Genomic DNA, 21,998 nt, shown 5'->3' on the forward strand with positions numbered 1-21,998 from the left:
GGTTTGCAGCAAATCCTCTGCATCCACTTGTCGTGCTGAACTACACACTCTAGACCAGATTTGCTTTTGGCTCTTCAGTGGTTTGGGCTAGCACAGGTTAAATATGGCTTAAGATGGTAGCAGCAACAGCCAAAGGCCAATTTATGACTTGGTATCAACATTTTGGGGGAAGCCAGCTTCTGGGGGAAGTCCAAAGCAATGCCCTTCTGTACAACCTGCACAGTCAAAATTGTGGGAAACGAATACAGGGTTGGAGCCCTCAAAGAACTGCAAGGAAATTATTTGCATGAATCTCTGCAACAATACTGCAGAAGTAAGAGATGCAAATTTAGGACAACAGAGAGCCTACATTCATTTTAGCAACTTATTTCAATGAGAAAGTAAGGAAGTAAGCATTTTTGTGGTGATGCAAACATTTGACACCAGAGGTGCATACCGGCTTCTCTTGCATTAAACAAAGCCAGTTCTGAAGATGACAATTGCGTGTTTTCTGTTATTCAGTAGGTAGGAAAAGTTTTGTACACTTTAACGTGGTCCTTGATAATCCCCTGACTTTTATGAGTTAGGTGGCAGGTGGTCTTTCAGACAAGCCTGGCTGAACTCCACCATTTGTAGGAGGGGAGTTCAGCCCATTCCATCCTCTGCCACTGAAGTCACTGGGATTACTGAAGTGAAGCACAGTCACCCTAGAGCTGGTGTGACGACAGTCACCTACGTGCATGTCATATAGAGGCCTGCTACGAGGAATTGCTGAAGAGCACTGAGTACAAGGCTCAGGACCAGACCCAGACCTCTGCAAACTGTGAGACACTGGTTAGCCAAAACTTACCAATCCCATGTTTGAATCCACAGCCCAGCTTGCCCGCTTCATGCCTTTTAACACAGAGTTTGGGTTCAGGCTCTGTTCTGAAGAACATGTTGGTTTTGACACCATCCTAACCATACACACCATCCTTCTGTAATTGCACCAGATTCTGCATCAAAGACATCCAAGTCTCATTTAAAACCCCCTTAGGGGAAAATTGTAACACAATGGTAAAGATCTCACTGCATATTAGAGAAAACTTATAAAACCCCCAGGAAGTAAAATGCTGAACACCCAATCAATACCAAGGCTGTCTCTCACATGTAAAACCTTCCAGTAGCTTACGTGGTAATTCCACCCTAACCACCATTTTATTTTTATTTAAGAAACAAAAGGAATTCCAAAAACTCTACCTAGAATCACTTGTTTCTGCCAAGCGGTTGTTCATGATGGCCAGAGCCCCCACCCCCGCGGAGAAACCGTTCTGTCTCGTATTGATACAGACATTCCTCGGGTAGCCATTGGCTGTCTCGGACAACTGCTTCTGCAAAATGGCCAGGGAGACTTTACTGGAGGCTGTGAGCTCCCTCATGGAGATCATCTCTCCAGAGAGCCTCCTGCCCTCGGTGTCACTGTCGTACTGTCCGTCAGTGTCCACGGCGACGTTGTGGCGGCGCAGGCGGGCTCCTGGGGTGATGGCGTTGCGACGGCTGAGGCGGGTACTGGATTTATGGCACTTTGGGCAACATCTGCATTCGAATTTTTTCAACACCCAGTTCAAAATTTGTTTGATTACAATTGAGATGACGTTAAAAAGGGAGTATATGCAACATACCCCCATTAATATAAACATGAAGTTCCCAAATCTGTATAATCCCTGATGTTGGTACACAGCCTTTTGGCTGCTTACCAAATCTCCAAAGCCAATGGTGCTGAAGGTGACAAAGCAATAATACAAGGAGTCAATGTAGTTCCATCCTTCCACTGCCGTGTACATGGCGGAGGCGCAGCAGGAAAGGGCAATAGCAAAAATTCCCAGGATCAGCATCACGTGGTAAACGGACGGCTTCCAGCCCACGAGGCTGCCCACCCCGGACACAGCTGGCCCCCTTCGGAAGTTGGGAGGTAGGAGACCACTTCTTCGCAGCTGTCTCTCGTAGCACGCCTTCATGATAAATGCCAGGAGGGAGATGATGCGCTCCAAGAAGAGGTTGAAGAAGAGGATAGTCCCGGCACACCCGAAAAGGCCATAAATGATGAGGAATACTTTTCCAGCCACGGTTGCTGGTGTGGTCATTCCAAAACCTACGGTGTGGAGATAAATGGGCAACGTTAATAACACAGGTTTTTGTATGTAAGCTCAGGATATATGTACCTTAACAAGGTTCCCATCTCGCTGGACAAAGAGAGTGCTATCTCTAAGTAAGCTTAGGACAACACAAAACCGAATTTCGTAAAGAAGGAAGAAGGCAACAAAAGTTCAATGGGATGACTAAATCTCAAAAGTGAGCAAAAAATCCTTGCAACATGAAAGGACTATTATCTGTATTGACAGAGCAACACCACTCAAAATGCAGGTGGAAGACTCACTGAGCCCAAACCTTTTCGAGGTGGGATGAGGTGAAGAGGCCATTTCCCTGCTCCCATAGGTGTCAGCAATCATGATCTGATGCAAAGTTTAAGTTCTCTGTTCACAAACTGTAACCCAGTGTAACATTTTTCTTATAGGGGTCTGATTATACCATTCCCACCAAGAAGATGGAAGTTTTCAGTTTGTATAGCAGGAAAAAAAATCCTCCTCCCAAATACTGAACGTTGTTTTAAAAATAACAGCACTTTTAAGTCTTTTCCAAATCCCAGCTGTGACCAGCCCACCTGGTATCATCACAGAGGGAAGGAAAAGCCATCACGCTGCAGAGCTGCCTGGCAGACTGGGGGCATTGGGAACTTGCAGATGGATCATTACAGCAGGGAGAAACACTGCTGCACAGTTGAATAGAAAAATCAGAGTATACAAATGCTGGGAAGATCCAGCAACAATATTAATTCAACTCTTCTTTATATGAATTACTTATTGTAATATTCCTTATTATTATAACATTACTCATATACAAAGTTTTATAAGTAAGCAGTAATGCCTTGTAGCTAACAGATGGTTAAATAACAGCAATATTGAACTTAAATTAGCATGCAAATAAATAAAGTTTACTCCATGTTATTTGCTGATACCACTTATCATATGAAAAGCACATATATATCACATTCTATTCCAAGAAGATTCTTCTGAAACTCACTTCTGAAGGTATTTGCTTTGTTCTGCTATTCTTCCCTGTAGAAACACTTGGTGACTCAGGCAAAAAACATATTGACACGACTGAGGTGACTGTTTATGTCCCACGAATAAATAACCACATCTAATCTAAATTAAAGTTTTGTGAAAAATCCACATTCTGAAATTTCATTGCTGTATTGTTCCACCAAAATACTGAGCAAGCAACTTATTCAAGGAGGTAAATATCAACACCAGACTATATAAACAGAAATTTGAGAAAAAAAGCATAGAGGATAATGAACTCATTACAGGGCATAATGAAATAATTAAATCCAGTTTAATTACCATGACACACCTTTATAAACAGCAATAGGACAATATTGCCTATGTATAATGAGTTGAGATTGCTGCTTGAAATGTACTGATCAATTTTTGCAATGGCTGAATATTTCTGGGTAGTTTATTCGTGCTCCCTTCTTATTTTGTTGATAAAGAATTATCCACTGCTTGATAGAAGAATGTAAATGCTCATGACAAGTAAACTCAGATGTATTTTTTCAGTGACATGAAGATGCATGAGAGAAGAGGTGGTCCTACTTTCACAACAGATTTGGCAGGCTCAGAAACAGCTGTGTGCCAGCAAGTCAGCCTATACCTCATAACCTGAGTAACCTGCTCTAGTGAGAGGTGTCCCTGCCCATGTGAATAAATGACCTTTCAAGTCCCTTCCAACCCAAACCATTCCATGATTTTATGATCATAAGCATCGTTATAAAAAGAGTATTTTCTGTAAAAGTCAGTGAAAAACTTGCACAGTATTACCAGAAAATATTACCAAAGAGATCATTACATTTTGCTTTCTGGACCCACCATCTGTCCATTCTGCACTGTTAACAAGACCACCTTTGAGCAGACCTCACAGAGCCTGCCACGGGCTCTGGGAAGTTCTCAGTTCCATCTTCTCTGTGGGGTGGACCTGTTCTCTGGGTTGGGCTGGCTGCTAGCAGGAGTCTTCCCATTCATCATGATGAATATCCAAAAGTGCCTGGTCCTCAGAAGGAGCCTGTTGTGGTTGCCAGCTAGGGATACACAGCCAACTTGTTATGGAGAAGGCATCTGTTCGCCTGTGCCTTGTCAGCAAAACACTTAAAACATGTGCTTCACAGCAAGCATGTGAACATCACCATCAAAATAACTGGCTTTTTTGTCACACATACGGCTAGACACATTTATTAATTAGTTAAAAAAGAAAGAGATAGCGACAGTTTGCATCAAGCTGTAAATGCGCTGAAGCCTTTTAGTATTTTCTGGTGATCATTGAAGAGAGGTGGTGAAGTTTTATATTTTTGTTGCTGTTTGTTTGATCAAGATTTTCTGAAGCAAAATGCTACCAAAATTCAGTATGTAGCTAGGCAAGGTGAAAGGGCCCATCACAGCAATGAGAATGCTAAGAAATACATAAAACAGGCAGCAAATGGATCCAGGCCATTTAGGCTGGAAAAGACCTTTAAGACCATTGAGTCCCAACTGTTACCCCAGCGCTGCCAAGCCACCACTGAAACACATCCCTTAGGTCACCAGCTGGCTGAGGGAAGCAGTCACGGGCTCTCAGTGCAGGGTCTTCCTCTGCCAGCTGTGTTTGTCCCTTGGTGTCACCCCAACCACGAGGAGTTCTGTACCTCACCTCTGAGCTCAGCCCCCGCCCAAGGCTGAGAACACCGTGATGCCTGGATGAAGCAAACTCATCCAGAACTGCCTATGCTTCCAACACAGTACAAGGGAAAAGCACAACAGGGCTTTGTGTTTTTCATGGCCCTGAGACATATTTTACAGGTGCCTTGGGGTTGACTTTGTGTGGCTCAGATGCAATACCTGAACCTCCCTCACGCAAATTCTGCCCCACCACTTCAGATACAAGCTCTATGGCAGCATTAATTTCAGCTGGTTGATATTTCTCCTCCCCAAAGAGAATTAGTAGAGATGAGCTGATAAAAACTCTCTTCAGCAGCCACTCATGGTTAAGTGCTGGCATTTAATGAGACCTTCATCCTGACTTGCATAAAAGGTTTGTGGTTACAATTCTGCTCATCTGGAGTTTTAAATTACTTAAGCTAGGGATGGATTTGAGAGGTAGAACAGATGGACAAACTTGTGACATATGCTTCCTGTTGCTCTTGCTTTCTTTTCTTTTACCCACTTTCTTATGAGTAAGAGGTGGTTGATGCCAGAAGACAGAAAGGAATAGCAGCTTTAGTACTTGTGAGCTCTTCTCTCAGTCAAATCACTTTGGCAATTACCTTCTCTTACTATATTTTGAGATTAAAGGGGGTGAAAGTTTTGCAGAAAAGATGTATTTACCCAGAGACGCAATAGTCTTGGTCACCTCAAAAACTGAACACAAGAAAGTCACAAAAAATAACAAGAAAGGCCATAATGTGTCCCTGCCTCTTTCAGCCACCCAGCTCTTCTTACGCAGGTGTCCTGACACAGGACTTCATTCACACAGCAGGTCAGCACACTGGAGCAATCATTTGAAATCCCAGAGTGAAACAGCACTTAGATCATCAAAGTAGCATCACCTCTATACCACTATGTAACCATCATGTATTTAAGGAAATCAAAATAAGCTAAAATGGTTGAAAGTAACTTTTTAAACAAATGGCTCCTTGGAGATAAATGACAGAAACAACTATAACCAGAATGCTGCTTCCAGAGGGAAAGAAGTTCTTGCATCATAAAGGCTAAGAGATGGGGGTTAAAAAAACCAGAGAGAGAAACAAAGAGCTACCAATTTTCATGTTTTCCCCCTTCCTGTCTTTTCTGCACTTGCTTTACTTCATAGCTCTCCAATAGGTGTGGTTGGTCTTGACTGACTAAGACATAAACCATACATCCTAGACTGAATCCCATGCTTGGGTTCTGGTGCTTCCTTCCACCCTTTTCCACCTGTTAGCATTTCATCATTATTTCCCCTGAGAGCCATACCTGAGAATTTTACAACTGCCTCCCATTTATTCCCTAGCTTCTTACCACCTAACATCCAGAAACAGTTGCCTTGGATACAGGGTCACAGCTCGGAGCTGACAAAACTGCTGCATCCAGAGCTTTTACCCAAGGAGTGGGAATTCTACAAGTCAGTTCTTCCAACTGGCTCTGCATTTTCAGACTACAAATGAAAGACTTACTTTAACATCTTTCTCAACCTGCTTTAGTAAAATACCCCCCTTCAGGCTCATACAGTAAATTTTTTTAGAGCTTTTCTATTGCAAAGCATTTAACATAAAAGTTGCTGTAAAATCCCATTTGATCTTAGATTACTCTCTGCAAACACCTTCTGAGCAGCAGCGGTCTGTCCAGCACTCTGTGAATTAAGACCCCTTAAGTTGGACCCATGCTATTTCTGAATAAATGAGATACAACTGCAGTTTTAGGGCTGGCCTAACCTGTATCATACACCAGCTTGCAGTCTTTGGTGACCCATGTACTGGGGCAGATATTCCATGGAGAAAATACTGAGTGACCATGCAAATAAGGACTGACTTCCACAAATCTATCCATTCATCCAAGAGCACCATCATAAACGAAATGAAAGTAATTAAAAACCACCCATGTCTCTGCTGGTACTCTTTGTTTCATTTCCACCTGTGAAACATTAGTTGTTTGAGACAACTGCTACTCCAAAGAAGCCACACTGGCAGAACAGAGCCAGATGATTAATTGAAATTTAAGGAGTTTCAAAGAGCTGCAGGTGATTATTACAGGCTTTCTACAGGACCAGTTTTATTCTATTTAAACACAACAGTGATCAGGTTATTGGTTACCCAAAGTGCTGTGATGCCTGACATCAGTGAACACCAGAATCAATCACCCTTGGCATTTCTCTGCTGGCCATGCTTTAAACCACAGGCTAAAAGGTCATGGTCATTCATTCCTCTTTAATGTATGTTGGTTTTAAAAAGAGCTAACAGAATTTAAGCTTAAAATAAGACAAGCTTCCCTTAGGAAAAAAAAAAATAAATTCAATTTGTACCAATTACATTAAATAATCAAAAGGTGAATTAAGAAATAGTCCAGAGGTGCTGGCGGCTCTGATGTTGGGATTGAACAGAGTACTCACGTGCTATGGAGCGGAAATTTTGTAAGGGAGGTGGTGATGAAGGACCTCTTTTGCTGTAAAGAGGACTAGGCAGCCAACTGAGGGATAAGAAGCTGCAGGAAAACCTGTCTCATTAAATTCCCCGAAGATGGGAAAGTGAAGAATGACCCCAGACACAGAGTACTTGCATGCAGAGGTGCTGCCGTGTGGGGCTGATACCTGGCAACGTCAGGGGGGTGAGAAGGGGACCCCACAACCTAAGGAGAGGTTATCATACATCCACAGCAATGTATTTAGAGTGACAGATATGCTGGACTGAGAGTAAGGGGGAGGTTTCATCTCAGAAACCTCAACTGTTACCACCTTGATGGCACGAGGGGTGACCCCAAAGAAACCTCAGGGAAGGAGAGAGGAATAACCTCCTCAAAACCTGGCTGCTCGTGAATGTTTAACTTCTCCTCCTCGCAGCAGCTTTCTCAAGTGTGTTTTTCTAAGCTGACACCTTCTTGTTGAGCTTTCCAAAAAAGATCTTCAGAATCAAGTGGGTACTCAGCAGGCACATTTATTAGCTCAAGTGGCCTAACTTTTGTACGTTTGAGTGATACATGGCCCTTAAAAAGATAAACACCGGAGCTTCAGCTCCACCAGCAGCAGCAGTATTCTTGCTCTTTTCACTCAGCAGAAGTAGGCAAGCTTTTTTTCTCAGCTGTACTGCATGTTGCCCTTTCTGCGTACAGCCTGCAAAGGAAGTGCACACCAAAGACCAACTAAACAAGTCCACCCTTGCTCACTACCACATGCCATTATCCTAAAGACAAACCCCAATGAATACAGAAGGAGGTCTGCTGAAATTGCTTTGGCGCGGAACCAAGCCAAGGAAGAAGCAGAAGTGTCTCTAAATCAGTTTTATGGTTCCCTGGCTGGGGCCAGCTGCTCTTTATACACCTTGTACAAGCAAATGGGGACTGACTTGTGCCAAGCCATCAGTGTTGCCAGCTGAGCAGCAGCTCTGGCCCAAGGTCTTGCTAAGCAGGCCCCTCTGAAGAGGGAATACGTGGGGAGAGTCACAGGCTTGAGGCTCAAAATCTTTGGCAAGGTTATGTTCAGTTTTCTGGCTAATCCTACTGCAAGAGAAGATGGTTTCAAATGAGGGAGAGGGAGCCTCTCCTAAAAGGAGATGGTGGAGAATAAAGCTCAGAGAAGGATGAAAATCAGGAATAGGAATTCAAACTACACAGAGTAAAAAAGTCAGGACCTACAAACTAGAACTATTTTTGCTGAATTGACTGTAAAGGGGTGGACATGTCGTGTGGTGTGAGAATCTCCCTTCTCTATTAACATATTGTTCATAAACTTTCTTTAAATATTTAAGGTTTTATTGTTCTTATAAATAATACAATCTTCTTGTCTGCTAAACTCTTGGGGCCAGTCTATGGTTTACAGTCATAAAAATCAAGACTGAAATTACTTTCTTCATTTTATGCTGCCTTTCTTGGACAAATCTTCAGCAAGATGCTACCAAATGGCCTCCTGTTTTGTCAGTTATTCTGCCCCTTGGCACAGCCAAAGCACTCTAATGGCTTGTTAAAACAGAAAGAATATGGGTTAGTGCTGCCTGAATTAGTCCTAAACCATCTCACAAAGGAGGACTTCCAGAAAAAGGAGATGAGAGCAGGATGTTCTTTCTTTTGGTGGCAGCCTGTCTCCTTGTACATTGATCTAAACTAGCCCAGAGCTGCTTCCTGTGACTGCCTCCACACCTGATGATTGCAGAATTCTGTCTTGTCACCCTGAAAATTAAACCTTCTGATCTTGTTTTCATAATTGTAGCTGCTTTCTCAGGAAAGTAATTGTAAACATAGATGTTTATGCATTCCTTCTAAGAAACATCTTTTGATGGACAGTTCGCATGACCAGGTGGTAACTTAATTATCCAATCCCTGGTCATTGTCAAGAATCTATAAATACTGGAGTTAAGAAATAAAGTCACGGGTTTTTGTTTTAACACTGAAGGTAGTAGTGTGAATCATTTTGTGTCCTCTAGCCACACTGCCTTTGGCTTGTTTTCTTTTCTTATCCTAACAGCTGGGGAAAACCATTTTGCTATAATCTTCTCTGAAATGGTGGTGGTGTTAATAATGGAAAAATATATCTAACACACTCCACAGCTGTTTGACAAAGTTGTATTACCATGGAAAAGCCTCCTCTTTGCACTACAGGCTTAGGGTCTCCACAGTCCCACATTAACAGCTGTCAGGGGGGTATCAAACCCCTGCTCATAATCCAGGTTGTGTGCAGAAGCATCTGCCTTGGCTTACTGCACGGCCCAGTATCACCTAAAACACAGGGCTTTCTGAAACACCTTCAGACAGAGGAAACACCCCTGCATTTGAGTAACTGTTTGGAAAAAAACACAGAAAACAAAAGCATGATAACCAAGAAATATATGAAGTGTGTCACAGTAACCATGGATATACATGATGGTGGAGCTCATGGACCCCAAAAATCGCCAGCTCCTTCTTGCTCCTAAGATATGTCCAATATCTGAAGTCATACACTGCCACCTCCTCTGACCTTCCTACAGCCTTCATGCAGCTGATGATTCAAGGTGAACACTGTTTCCAAAGCAGATTTCTGTTGCAATCATAATTTTTTATCTTTTAAAGCTGTTTCCATTCTTATTTCCTTATGTTTTTATGAGAATGTTTTTTGTGTAGATAATAGTGTATCTAAGCAACACCCTTACAGAAAAAAGCTTATGCCCTGTCATTTCAAACATTAGCATTCACACATGCTTTTGATGTTTATTGAAACTTGCAGTTGTATTTCAGATGTCTGTGTACATCCAAGGTTGAGCCATTTTTTTTTTCTGATCTCCAAGTGAAAAATGGCATCCAAATTTTGTTATATTCTTGAGCTATTGTTGGCTTCTAAAGAATACTTGCACATGTACTGTCACTTCAGTGCCAGTACATCTCACAGTATCTCCCCTTTCAGGCTAACAAACAGCATTATCTAAATTTCACAAGTGATCTTGGGTCTTTGTCATACTGCCCTGCATAAGAAATCTGATAAAAGAAGATGTCACTTGTGGGCTTTCTGAGCCTTACAGATGGGGAAGGCTGTTCAATGGTTATACTGTTGGCTTCTCTTTTGACTGGATTAAACAACAGACTCGTGGCATATTTTTCTTCTGCCACTGGAGTTTGTGTAGGTAGGTGTTCAGAGAACATCTGTTTCTTGAGAGTTGCCTCAGCTATTCTGCTTTACAAAGAGTTTGCCTATAAAAGATGTATCCAAGGGATAAAAAGGCCCTAGATGTGAAAACATCCTTTCCACTATTAGGCCTATTTATATTTTTTTTATTTCAAATATTTGTACAAACTTCTACAGTTACAACTTAATGAAAAAAACCCTGATAAACTTACCTGGGGTTCTTAATGGTTTAATTATACCTTCATGGAGCCCTTATTTTAAGAAGTTTCAGCTGGAAGCAAAGAAGCAAATTCTTTGAGCAAAAAGTACCTTTTTGCTCAGGCAGCTCTTCCAATTCATTCATGAAGGCAAAAAACCTGATTTTAAGTTACTGTAACAGAAATAGAGGGTGGCAGGACTGCTGACTAACCAGTTATTTCCCATTTTCTACTTCTTCATTTAACCCTTCCTTAGTATGCATTTCCCTTGACTATTTTTAAATTTAATGATGCTGAACAACTCCACCACATTACCAAGACAGTTTTGAGCTTTTGATTTTATCTGAGATTTTCCTGGTCCTCGCAGCTCTGCCAGAAGCAGGTTTTGTAAATGAACAAATCATCATATAAAACAGCTAGTTTCTGCCTCTCTCATGAAAATCACAACTTGCATTTAAGACCTTTACACTGCTGTCACTCCCTCCTATTTCCATTGGGCTTAAAGCAGACCTGACTGCATGCACACTGAGCATGAGTGACACTGTGATTTTTGTTTGACCTCAGGAGAGAAATATATTGCTTGCACAATGCTCAGGCTGAGCAACAAGATGAGAGAATATATAATGATGAATAACCAAAGGCATTTTATCTGGCTTTAACTGAAATTTACTGAATTAGTTTCTCACTCAGCTCTCAGTTCTCAACACAGGCAAATTTCTTCTAGCTACAGTTTCTGTCATGATTAAATTTGCCTGTGTAAGACTTGAGAAAGATTGGGAAACATTTGGCCAATAATTTCTAAAGGGGAAGAAGCTGCAGTGGGACAAGCTCAGAAAGGGTAAAATCCAGTGAGGACTTGCTGCAGGGCTACAACTGTTATCAAGGTATTACTGCTCCTTTCCTGCACTTACTGTGGATTTTGAAACACTAGCAATAGCAGTGCCTCACCCACAAGAAGTAATCCCATATGTTAACACCAAACCATTCAATTTCTTATCTTATTCCACTCCAAAGCTTTAATTACTTGTAAGGCTGCTAATGCTTTGCCTTGTCTAACGCAATTAGATTTAATTTTCATTCCACTTATTTGATTCAAGAAAGATTGCACTGAAACCCTCCCACGTCTAGGTGTACCAGCCAGTGCCATCAACAGACCCACTGAGCTGAGGGGGATGTATTTTACACAGTAATAAAAAGTGCATTTGTTTTATAAACCTGGTGTGCCAATAAAGTACTTAAGGTAGGATTTCCTAAAGCTCTGCAGACTGGTCTGTTATTGACATCAGCAGAAGCAGGCTATTGAGGAGGTATTTTATTTGTCTGGATTGCTATGCAATTGCCCCTTGGATTATAATTCTGTTTGTTACTAGAATGTTTCTATTCACAAAAGGTTTTTATTATCACTTCAAACATTTATTGTGCTCAGGAGGACTTTCACATTTCAAATGTTCACCAGCACGAACCCTAATTTTTGTCCTTAAATGTCTTTTCCCAAAATGCCCTTGGTGCTGACACACTACAAAAACTATCTCTTTTGATATAGGTAAGCAAGGCTTATTCAGATCATGGCCAAAGGTTATGTTTTCAGTAATATCAAGCTGTTTCAGTCTAAAAATTGCATATAAAATCTTCCAAGCTGTTTTTCTGTTGCTCTAACCCTGATACTACTATGGCAAGAGGCAAAATTCTCTTTGACTTAACAGCTTCCAAGATAATGTAATCCTGCATTCATTAAAATAAAGAAATGACATTGTGTTTTCCAGCACACAGACAGCAGTAGGTAATGTTACATGAAGTTAATTGCCAACAGAACAACCCTGTAATTGTTTTCCTCTCCTCTCCACAATGAAGAGCAATTAAAGCTTGCATAAAAACAAGACCGTGTGCTGGCAAAGATGACCCCGTGGTACAAGTGAGAAAAAATGATGGCGTGCACATGATCTGTGTTAAACTGAAGACAATCAGAGAAGGAAGAAAAACTGAGAAAGAAACGAGGGTCAATAGCAGGATTAACACTATGGAAAGGGGATGAGTGTGATGAGGAACAGAGAGAAACTGTAAAGCTTTACTTCTGACCTCTTTGGTAGTTCTTAACATGAAAGACTGCAAAGACATCAAACAAATATTTGAGAGTTAATCAAGCAAACAAATCTCCAGCGGAGAAGGACACACTAATCGGAGGAAGGCAGAAGAAGCTGGAGAAGTTCAGGCTGGGAAAGATGAGCAGCAGCAGTAGGTAAGCCCTATGAGAAGGAAAGGGGGCATATTCCCAGGAGAACAAAGTGGGGGGAAGACTCCAGGGACTGGCAGGGCTCAATAGGAGCACAGACCACAGAGTTTCAAGCAGGATTTGGCTTTATGAGCCTGCAGCAAACAGGGCAGCTGATAAACTCGGTAATTATGGTTCCTCACAGCTATCACAGGCACAATAACTGGTTTTCAGGGAGGTTGCTTGGTAATAGAGAGGGACTGGCTGGAGCCACATGTGGATGGAGAGCTGTCAAAGGGGTGCTTTGGCACACCAGTGTCTGGTTTGCAATGACATCTACAAGCTCTTGTAAACGCATAGGGAGCTAAAACAGAGGTATTTCCAGGACTATCACTGACGACCAAATTGAATGTTCTGCTGAGCAGGAAGCACATGCTCAGTAAGCAGACACTGATCCTTCAATGACCCGAGCTAGAGGCACCCTGAAGGCTGCAAAAATGGAGAACCCATGATTGCAAACTCCAGCTGATCTGTGTTTTGAACCTGAACCAGCACCTCGTAAGTCAGTATAAAATCTCCCCTAACTGCTGAGATGGTGGACCATATCTCATGTAATGCTGGGCAAAACGTGGTTTTTGGATGACTGCTTTACGAAGCTGTGGTGCTTGACATTTAATTTGGAGACCCCACACTTCCGTGCTCCAGCTGAGCACCTCAAACTCCACAGCCATGGCAAAAAGAAGTTCAATTTGTTTGTCCTTGACCTCTCCATCAGGTACTGATGCTAATGTTTTGAAACATTTAGCTAGGGTTTAATATTAAAGAAACATCTGAAATGCTTAGATGAACTAATCTGAACTGCTCTGTAGAGATCATTTGGTTTAGATGACCAAACCACAGTGAAAGCTTAATTTTCTGGCTGGCATAACCCTCCAGTGGCAGGCAAACTCTAAGAAGCACTGAGATCACAATAATATTTTTCACTTTTTTTTTTTTTTTTTTTTTTTTTTTTTTAGTTTTAGAAAGGGTTTTATTTAAAGTATTTGGGTTCCTCCCTCCTGCCTTCTAGAATAAAATCCCAACAAATTTAGGATCAAAATGACTTAATCGTGACCCTTCAGTGGGGACTCCTCAAACCACCTGTGTAATTATGTGGATGTATTTCAAGTAAAGCTTTGCGTTGTTGGTCTCAACTACAAGAAAACAAGCTGTGATTTAGATTACTTTTCTGCTCTGAGCTCCCAACCTATGCCCACACACTTAAAGAAATTCCTAGAAGTGGCACCCAAAGAAGTTAATATTCCCATGCAGCAATGGCAAGCAGAAAACACTGCTATGGTGACAGTTCTTCACCTGAGGAAAATCAGTGTAGGATCACAGCTCTCCACAGAAATATGCTGACCATTGACCTGCTGCCCTCTGAGCTTCTTGCTCTCTGTTCTTTACTGAGATTACGGGAGTGAGAAAGTAACTCAGACAGAAGTCAGAAATCCACCGGCACATTGATCAAAACATGACACGCACCAAAGGAATCAGATCTGCCTGAAACACACTCTCATTCTGCCTGCAGACTGTGTATCAGATGGCAAAGACAAATAACCTGACACTGCAGCTTAATAACACTGCTGGCTCTTCCAGCTGCTTTCTCATTCGGTTTTGTTTGATTATTTCTTAACTTTAAGAAGGTCAGCTCTGGAGGCAACTCCCCCCTAATCTGAAACCTCTGCAAAAGCTGCCTGTATAAGCCCCAGAGACCTGCAGAGCCCCAAGGAGGTAGCCCTGCTGCTTATCAGGTGCACATTCTGGTTTGGCTGTTGCCTTTTGGTTGGGCTGGCCCTACAGACAGTGAGGCTGCATTCAGGGACAGCAGAGAGCCAGAACCTCCTGTGGCTGCAGCTCTGATTCTGGAATACAACAGTGAAGAAGATGGGACAAATATATTTACCCCTTAAACCTTCAGACCATCTTGTTTATTTGTGGGATTTCTTGTCAAATTATCCTCTGTAGTGCCTGCTCTCACAGGCTCACCCCCTGGCTCCTGGCAGCGTAGTCCAACATCTGACCTGTGCTTGCTGAGCTGTCCAGGTGTGCTTTGCACATCACTTCCACTAAATTAACACCTGCAGAACATCTGGACTGACAGATATTCTCACAAGACTATGATCCTGAGCCAGAGGATATTTTAGAAGTGAGTTGTTATGGTGCTTAGGTTGTGGAGCACAAGCAGAAATGCCAGACTGTCTATGCCAGTCCCTGCAGAGGACCCAGAGAGAAGGTCTAACCCAGCTGACATCCTAAGCAAGGAGAGGAGAACAGCTGCCAAACCAGTGAGATGGCAGAAAACACAGAATGCTGTGTCTCTTAGGAGCAGAGCATGCCCCATCCCTTTGGATGGAGTTGTCAGTCCACAGGAATATTGAGTCATTTAACAGGGTACCTCAGGGATAAGGCAAGTATGAACAGTCCTGCTCACTCCCACACACTGTGCCCCCAACACCTGTAACCTCTGCACAGCTGTGCAGAGAGAAGATCCCTGCACCTTTTCTTCCCAGGGGCACTTCTCAAGCATATGTAACCTAGACATGTTCCATCCCAAAATCATCTGCCCACAGTAAAGGTGCTACAAAAAAATATTATATCAAAAAATCACTTTTATATATCGGAGTACTTCACTTGACCTCTTTTTTTAATGTTTGGTATGAATTTCTATAAATCAATCCTATCACTTGATTTTTGGAACACGTACTTACACACAAGAAGCTTAGAATCCAATTTTAATGTGTCTGTGTTTCAAAATGTTTTACTATACAGACACCTATGGTTTATTCTACCACTTAAGAGAAGAAAAAAATCTGGGTGCAAAGTCCAGACTCATGGACTGAGTCAGAAATCCAGATCTTCAGGCATTCCAGAGTTGCCTGGTATGCTAGGCAGAATAAGCCTCTGCTACCAGAATATGGGGAAAGGTAGGACTGATTATGCCTGCATCTGTAACATTTTACCAGGAAGAAACCTGGTCTGAGTTACAGTTTTGCTTTCAGTCTTTAACAAAGTACAATAGGTGGTTTGCATTTGGGGGAGGGGGGCAGGGAGGGAAAAACCCAACTGAAAACCAAAGTCTACAGTAAGACCAAACAATCAAGAATAAATTCTACCTAGCTGCTCCTTTAAGAAATAATAATAATAATAATAATAATAATAATAATAATAGCCTAGAAACCTAGTACCTTTTGGAGTGCAAAATAATGACTGAATAGATGGCGTAGCCTGATAGCAAGCAATCAGAAATTAGACCGAATGATCTTCTTACATAGCTCTGAAAATCCAGATGTGTCTAAGGAAAACAGACTCAACATTTCATTATTCCAGCACAAACAATACAGTAATAAAAACTGAATGCCCAGAGTGCTATCAAGAGGGTGTTTTATGGACTATCAGCCACCCACTTTGTGGGCTATTCAGGAAAATGCTTTAAAATTAGAATTTCAACTCTCACTTCTTAAAGACCCCATTAACATGTTTCTCACACAGACTGTTTTATTGCGTCTCTGAGGAATTAGGAAAGTGCAGAACTGCAGCCAAGGAGGCACCTGAAGGAGGGGAGCTGCTTGACTCTGCAAAAAGCCAGCTCAAGGAGTGTGGACAGAACAGGTCTCTCCCAGCCCTGCCATTCCTAACGCTTGTGCTCACAGAAGGATGAAGAACTGGAGTCTTTCTCAGCTCAGCTTACACAAGCTCCAGGAGAACTTGCAGTCCTGTCCCTGGATGACTGTATTTCAATGCCTACATGTGAAAGATTTAGTAGTTTTATTAAAACTGTCGAGAACAGAGCGAGGGCTTGAAAAGACATAGCAAGATTCCTGTGAGTTGGAGTCCTCTAAAGATGAGAAGCTGAGTAACCTGTGGGTGATTTACCCTTGAGAGACATTGAGTATACTTGCTGTTTGTTAGGCAGTGAGTAAGGAAGCTTTCCACCACCTCACTGGGGTAGTGGTGTGTTTAGCTGGAGTAACGAAGTTGCTTTGACACACGTAACTGATGAAGCTGTTGAGGAAGGCAAGCTGTTTTGACTCTGCATGTCTGGTAGTTCTTGGCAAGGTTGGGTAAAAACAGCATTCTTGTCAATTAAGCATGACACAAAAGGAAATCAAATTGCTCAGAGCCAGGATAAGGTGGTGTGTGAGCTGATCGTGGAATCAAGGTAGTGCAGGTGGGTAGGTGCACACATGAGCTGGCTGGAAGGGTCAAAAATGGACCTTGAAAGAATCGCTTTGGAACTGCTCACCCAGGTGACGTCTTGCTGCCCTGCCATTTGGTTTCTCCCATACTGGGACCACGAGCCAGACAGCTTTGTGCACCTTTGACTAAGAGTACAGCGCCGTATTTAATGGGACAACTAGTGAATTCATTGGGTTTTTTTGCTTTTGCTGAAAGGAACTGCCAAAAATAACTGAATACAACTGTGTGGTGGAAGAAACCCTGCTGCAGCTGAGCTCACCACGGGCTTTGCCTCTACGAGCTGCAACAGCTTGAAGAGGCACACGAAGAGAAGCGCTGAGGTGGGGGCAGCAGCTCCTCTTCATGTGCAGGAGCTGTACATGTAGCTGGTGAAAGCCATGCCCGATGGAGCGCAGCAGCCTCGGGATGCCGGTACTCTGGCAGACACTGCTCCTGCCCCGCTGTGCAGATGGGCACCCCCAGCACAGCAGCTCTGCCATGGCCTTCACTGTGCCCACAGGCACATCTCAGCCTCGCTTCCAGACACCTTCTGCTGCATCTCCTCACTCAGAGCAAAGCTTTGCTCTACGGCTCTCTGAACTCACACCAAGTGCTCTAAGAAATCCAGGAGTAAGCACTGGCAGGTAGCATTGCAAGAGAAGGCACGACTTGGGGAACACTTGTCAGAATCCAGACTTTGTTGTACATCAAAAAAAAACAGTCTTCAGCCTCCACCTCGCATGTGAGATGTGACATTACTTACTCTAAGGAGAGAGCACTGCCCTCGGTTGGTGCTACAGGAATATGAGAAACACAACTCTTGATTCTGCCATTTACACCTGTCAAGACCAGGCAGAACTCCCTGCTGAGTCCTTCAGTCCCTCTGGCAAAGGAATGGCAGACTACAGATGGGGCAATGAGGTGGAGACGGAAACAAATGCAAAGTAAGAGGAAACATTTTACATTTCAATAACCTCAGAGAAGCCAGAGTTGGCAGGGAAGCAGTGTGTTTACACATCACCCGAAGATTTCGGTTTCCCACGGCAGGTGTAATGAAAGAATGGGTTTGTTAAAACATTGGCTTTTTTTGTTAATTCATTCTGATCAGTCAAAAAGATCTTTTTTAAATAAACGTTCCTGTGATGAAGATATCTTAATGCTTAATTAAAACAGTGTTTTAATGACTGGGCTACCAAATGTAATTGCAAAGCAGAAGTTAACTGGATTTTTCAATGCAAAAAGTAACAATACCTGACAACACTGCTGTGCTCACATCACGACTCCATTATACGGATTAGTCATTATTGATAAAACATTTTCCATACCTAATGAATGTAAACGCAACAATGAGCTGCGAGTTTCTTCTTTTACAACAAAGGGAAAACACGACATTTATGCTCAGAAGACACCTGGCTTCCTACAAAGCTTAAAAACTGGCAGAGTTAAGACCGCTAAGATCTCGTGCTCAGGGACAGAGTTTCTCAGGCAATAGTACAAGAGTAGTAGATAGCCACAGAGTTAAAAGAAAAAATCCTCCCACCAAAACTCATCATTTGCTTTACGAAGTGCCGCTTTTCCTAAACACCTATGGGACACGAAAAGCTGCAGCGATACACTGAGAACATTGTATCGTGCTAACAGCTGGCAGACACGACTTCGTGCGCCTCGCGTCTTTAAACACATACACATCCTAACTTTGCCGGCGCTTAAAGCCGGTATCAAGTTGAGCGGCCAGGCTCGGCGAAAGCCTGGCTCTCGCTCAGCATCCCCATCAGCCCGCTACTGCCGGCCCCCGCGCCGCCTCTCCCGGTACCGAGCCGCTCGCCCGGTGGGCGCATCCCGGGACAGGCAGCGCTAGGAGGGCAGCCGCCAGCCCCGCTCGCTCCCGCGGGCCGGCAGAACGAAGAAGCCGAGCCGCCGGCAGCAGAAGTTTGCTGGGGAGGGACGGGGCTCCCGCAGCCACGACGGCCGCGCTCCTGCGAACCCGCGGGAGCCGGAGCGCTGCGGGGCGGGAGCGGCGCCGGTCCCCGGCTCCGAGCAGCGGGGTGGGGGCGATGGAACCGCGACCCTGGGGGCGGGAGGTCAGCGGGGACAGAGGGACCCGGACGCGCCGAGAAGCCCCTGTTGCCACAGCAACGCGGCGGCGCCTCTCTCCCCAAACTTTGGTCGCTATAACGACGGGGACGGGGCCGGGGCAGCGGCATCCCCCGGACGGGCGGGTCTGCTCCGCGGGGCCGTCGGGGCGGCGCTCACCTATGGTGGAGACGACGGTGCCCACGAAGTAGAAGGCGCCGGGGAAGTCCCAGCGGGGCCGCAGGGCGTCGACGCGGATGCCCGCGGCCATGGCCGCCTCGTAGCTCCGCAGGAAGGCGCGCAGCTCCGGGAGGCTGATGTTGAAGATGCGGCTGAAGTTGTGGAGGGTCCGGTTCCAGCGGAGCTGCGCCGCCGCCTCCGACGGGCTCTCGAGGACCGAGAAGACGGTGGCGCCGGCGCTCAGGTACGCCGCGATGAGGGCGGCCAGCAGCAGGAACCGCCCGTTGTCCTCGTTGAGGGGCGCCAGGCGCCGCCGGCGGCAGGAGCCCACCGCCCCCCGCGGGGGCATCATCCGGTGCGCGGCGCGGCGGGCGCGGCGGGCGGCGGGCGGCCCCCGGCGGGGGGCGCGGGCATGGGGCGGCGCTGCGCGGAGCCCGGCGCGGCGGCGGCTTCGCTGCAGGGGCCGCGGCTCTGAGTCATCCCCCGGCGGGGCCGCCCGCCCGGCTGCCGGCGGCGGCGGCGCCCCGGGGCCGTTGGCCTCGCCCGCCCGCCCTCGGCCCGACGCCCCGAGCCCCCGGGGCCGCGGGCTGCTGCGGCGCGGGCTCGGCGGCGCGCACCGCCCGGCTCGCTCTGGCCATGCGGGGCGGCGGCGGCGGCGGCCCCGCCGCGGGGGAGACGCCGCGGGGAGGCGGAGGCGGAGGCTCCGCGCGGCGCCCGGTCGACGGCGGGCGGAGGGCGGGAGCGTGCGGCGCGTCCCCCGGGGAGCCGCATCCCCGGCGGGGAGGCTCCCGCAGCCCCGCTGCCGCCTCCCGCCCGGCACGGGCCGCTGGAGCCGCCGCTGCCGCGCCCCCGGGGACCGCCGCGCCCGGCCCTGGGGAGGGATGGGGCGGGACGGAGCCGCCCTGCCCTGCCCTGCCCTGCCCTGCCCTGCCCTGCCCTGCCCTGCCCTGCCCTGCCCGCCGCTCCCACAGCCGCACCGGCCGGGCGGGGGGAACGCGGAGAACGCGCTGCTCCCTCGCCACGTATGGGATGCGCCTTGGCCCCTGCCGGGGTGCTTCGGCTTCCAAACCTTTCCTCTACGCCCGGTGCCAACAGGGTGTTTTTGAGGGAGTTGGTGGTGGTCGGCGGAGCGCTAATTACTTAATTTCAGCCATTTCTGGATGCACGAATGGTTGTTTCTGATCTGATTCCACAGAGGTAGACCCAAGAAAATGATACATTTTGGGTTCGGTGCCAAATGCCCATTTAATCTTAGCCAGTGCCTGAAAGGTGATTTTTCTTCCCCCCCTAAGATGTTGGATTCTGTCTTCGCTATTTTCCTTGGAACAAACACTGTAGCCTTATCTGTTATGCTGCAGTAAGAACTGCAGTCCTTTCCTGGGAGACTTGAAGTAAATAATTACATTCGTATTTTTTAAATAAAATGAGAATTCTCACTGATAAAGTATTGCAGAGAGGATGGGAGTGATGCCAGTCCTGCAAACATATGTGTAGGGGTTGATAACACGTGTAGGAAAGATCTGGGCTTGGAGGAGGAAATGCTCCCCACAATTTACAGTTGCCAGTGTCAGTCTCACTGGGATGGGAGCTTGTGCCCTGGTTTATGGGTTTTTTTAGCCTAGCTTCTATTTTTTTCTTTTTTCTTTTTTCTTTTTTTTTTTTTGTCTACAGGAAAATATTTCCTGCCTCTTGGTAGCTACATGATGTCTTTTAGCAAAGGGCTATTTGCCATCACTAGAACTTCTCCATAGCTTCACACATTTATTTCTTATTTTGGATCTGAGAAATTTTGCTTTGCCATGAGAATTCACATCATTGGCAGTTATCTCTTGGCCACATCCATAGCAGAAGAACTTCCTTTCTAACAGACTGTTCATACTTGTCAGGTGAAGAAAATGGCTTGGGTTTACACCTATGCTTCCTAGCAACAGGCCATGCATAAAATGCAATTAATTAGTTTACAAAGTACTCTAATCAAAGTGTCATGTTTTGATAGCCACTAACATGTCTAAACTTCGAGGTTTTGCTGTTATTGCTTTTGTGCCAAAGCATTTTGTTCAGCAGAGGTGAAATTAAAGTATCAAGAAGTATCAAATAAGATTTCTAATCTCCTGTTGTGCTCAAGGAGACCAGTACCACATGCAACCCTTAAGAAAAAAAGTGTCTCCTATTTCAAAGTGTTCCATTATAAATTTATAATGTGTCCCATTATAAATACTAAAACGGAATAAAAATAATAAAACAAATTGAAACAAATAAATCACAAACCCAGTAGCTGTGGAAAACAATAGCAGATCTCAAGGACACAAGAAGCAGAAAAACATTGGGAAAGTATATCAGACCTAATCAAAAGACCTGAAATCAGTGGAAAGCCTCCCATGGATGGTCAAGGGCTTAACAGATCAGAAATGGGCTATTTAGTGCCAATGGCTATAGTTAGAAATAATTTCCACTGTGGTAATCCAGGGATGATTACATGCAATCCACTGTGTCAGTTGACGTAAAACTGAGCTAATTTACCTGAGTTTGCAGGAATTTTGTTGCTTCAGATGGGCATCATCATTTAGATTCCTGGTGCTTTTGTGTTTGCAGAGGAAGTAAGACTGGGGATTTTTGTTGTTTGGTTGGTTGTTTTTGTTGCTGTTTTTTTACTTTCCTATTGGGAACATTAAAAAATGAGGGTTCAATTCTCAGGAGTCTTCAGCATTTTCACTGACTGTGAGAGGCCCCTC

General features: G+C 44.9%; 1 protein-coding gene across 1 annotated transcript; it reads right to left on the minus strand.

Annotated features, from left to right (window-relative positions):
- Nucleotides 1–1,158: 1,158 nt before the first annotated feature.
- KCNK12 (potassium two pore domain channel subfamily K member 12) lies at nucleotides 1,159–19,634 on the minus strand. Its single transcript, XM_058835664.1, has 2 exons — nucleotides 19,267–19,634; nucleotides 1,159–2,110 (listed from the first exon to the last, which is right to left on the minus strand). The coding sequence occupies exons 1-2, from the start codon at nucleotides 19,616–19,618 to the stop codon at nucleotides 1,215–1,217; spliced, it is 1,248 nt and encodes a 415-aa protein (XP_058691647.1). The 5' UTR covers nucleotides 19,619–19,634; the 3' UTR covers nucleotides 1,159–1,214.
- Between the last annotated feature and the right edge of the window lie 2,364 nt (nucleotides 19,635–21,998).

Source organism: Poecile atricapillus, chromosome 3 (assembly GCF_030490865.1).
Source record: "Poecile atricapillus isolate bPoeAtr1 chromosome 3, bPoeAtr1.hap1, whole genome shotgun sequence".
NCBI lineage: Eukaryota > Metazoa > Chordata > Aves > Passeriformes > Paridae > Poecile > Poecile atricapillus.

Coding starts and splice junctions, on each gene's coding strand:
- KCNK12 (XM_058835664.1), bottom strand. CDS start 19,618: ATGATGCCCCCGCGGGGGGCGGTGGGCTCCTGCCGCCGGCGGCGCCTG. Junction 2,111..19,266: donor CACCGTCGTCTCCACCATAG/GTGAGCGCCGCC, acceptor TCCACACCGTAG/GTTTTGGAATGACCACACCA.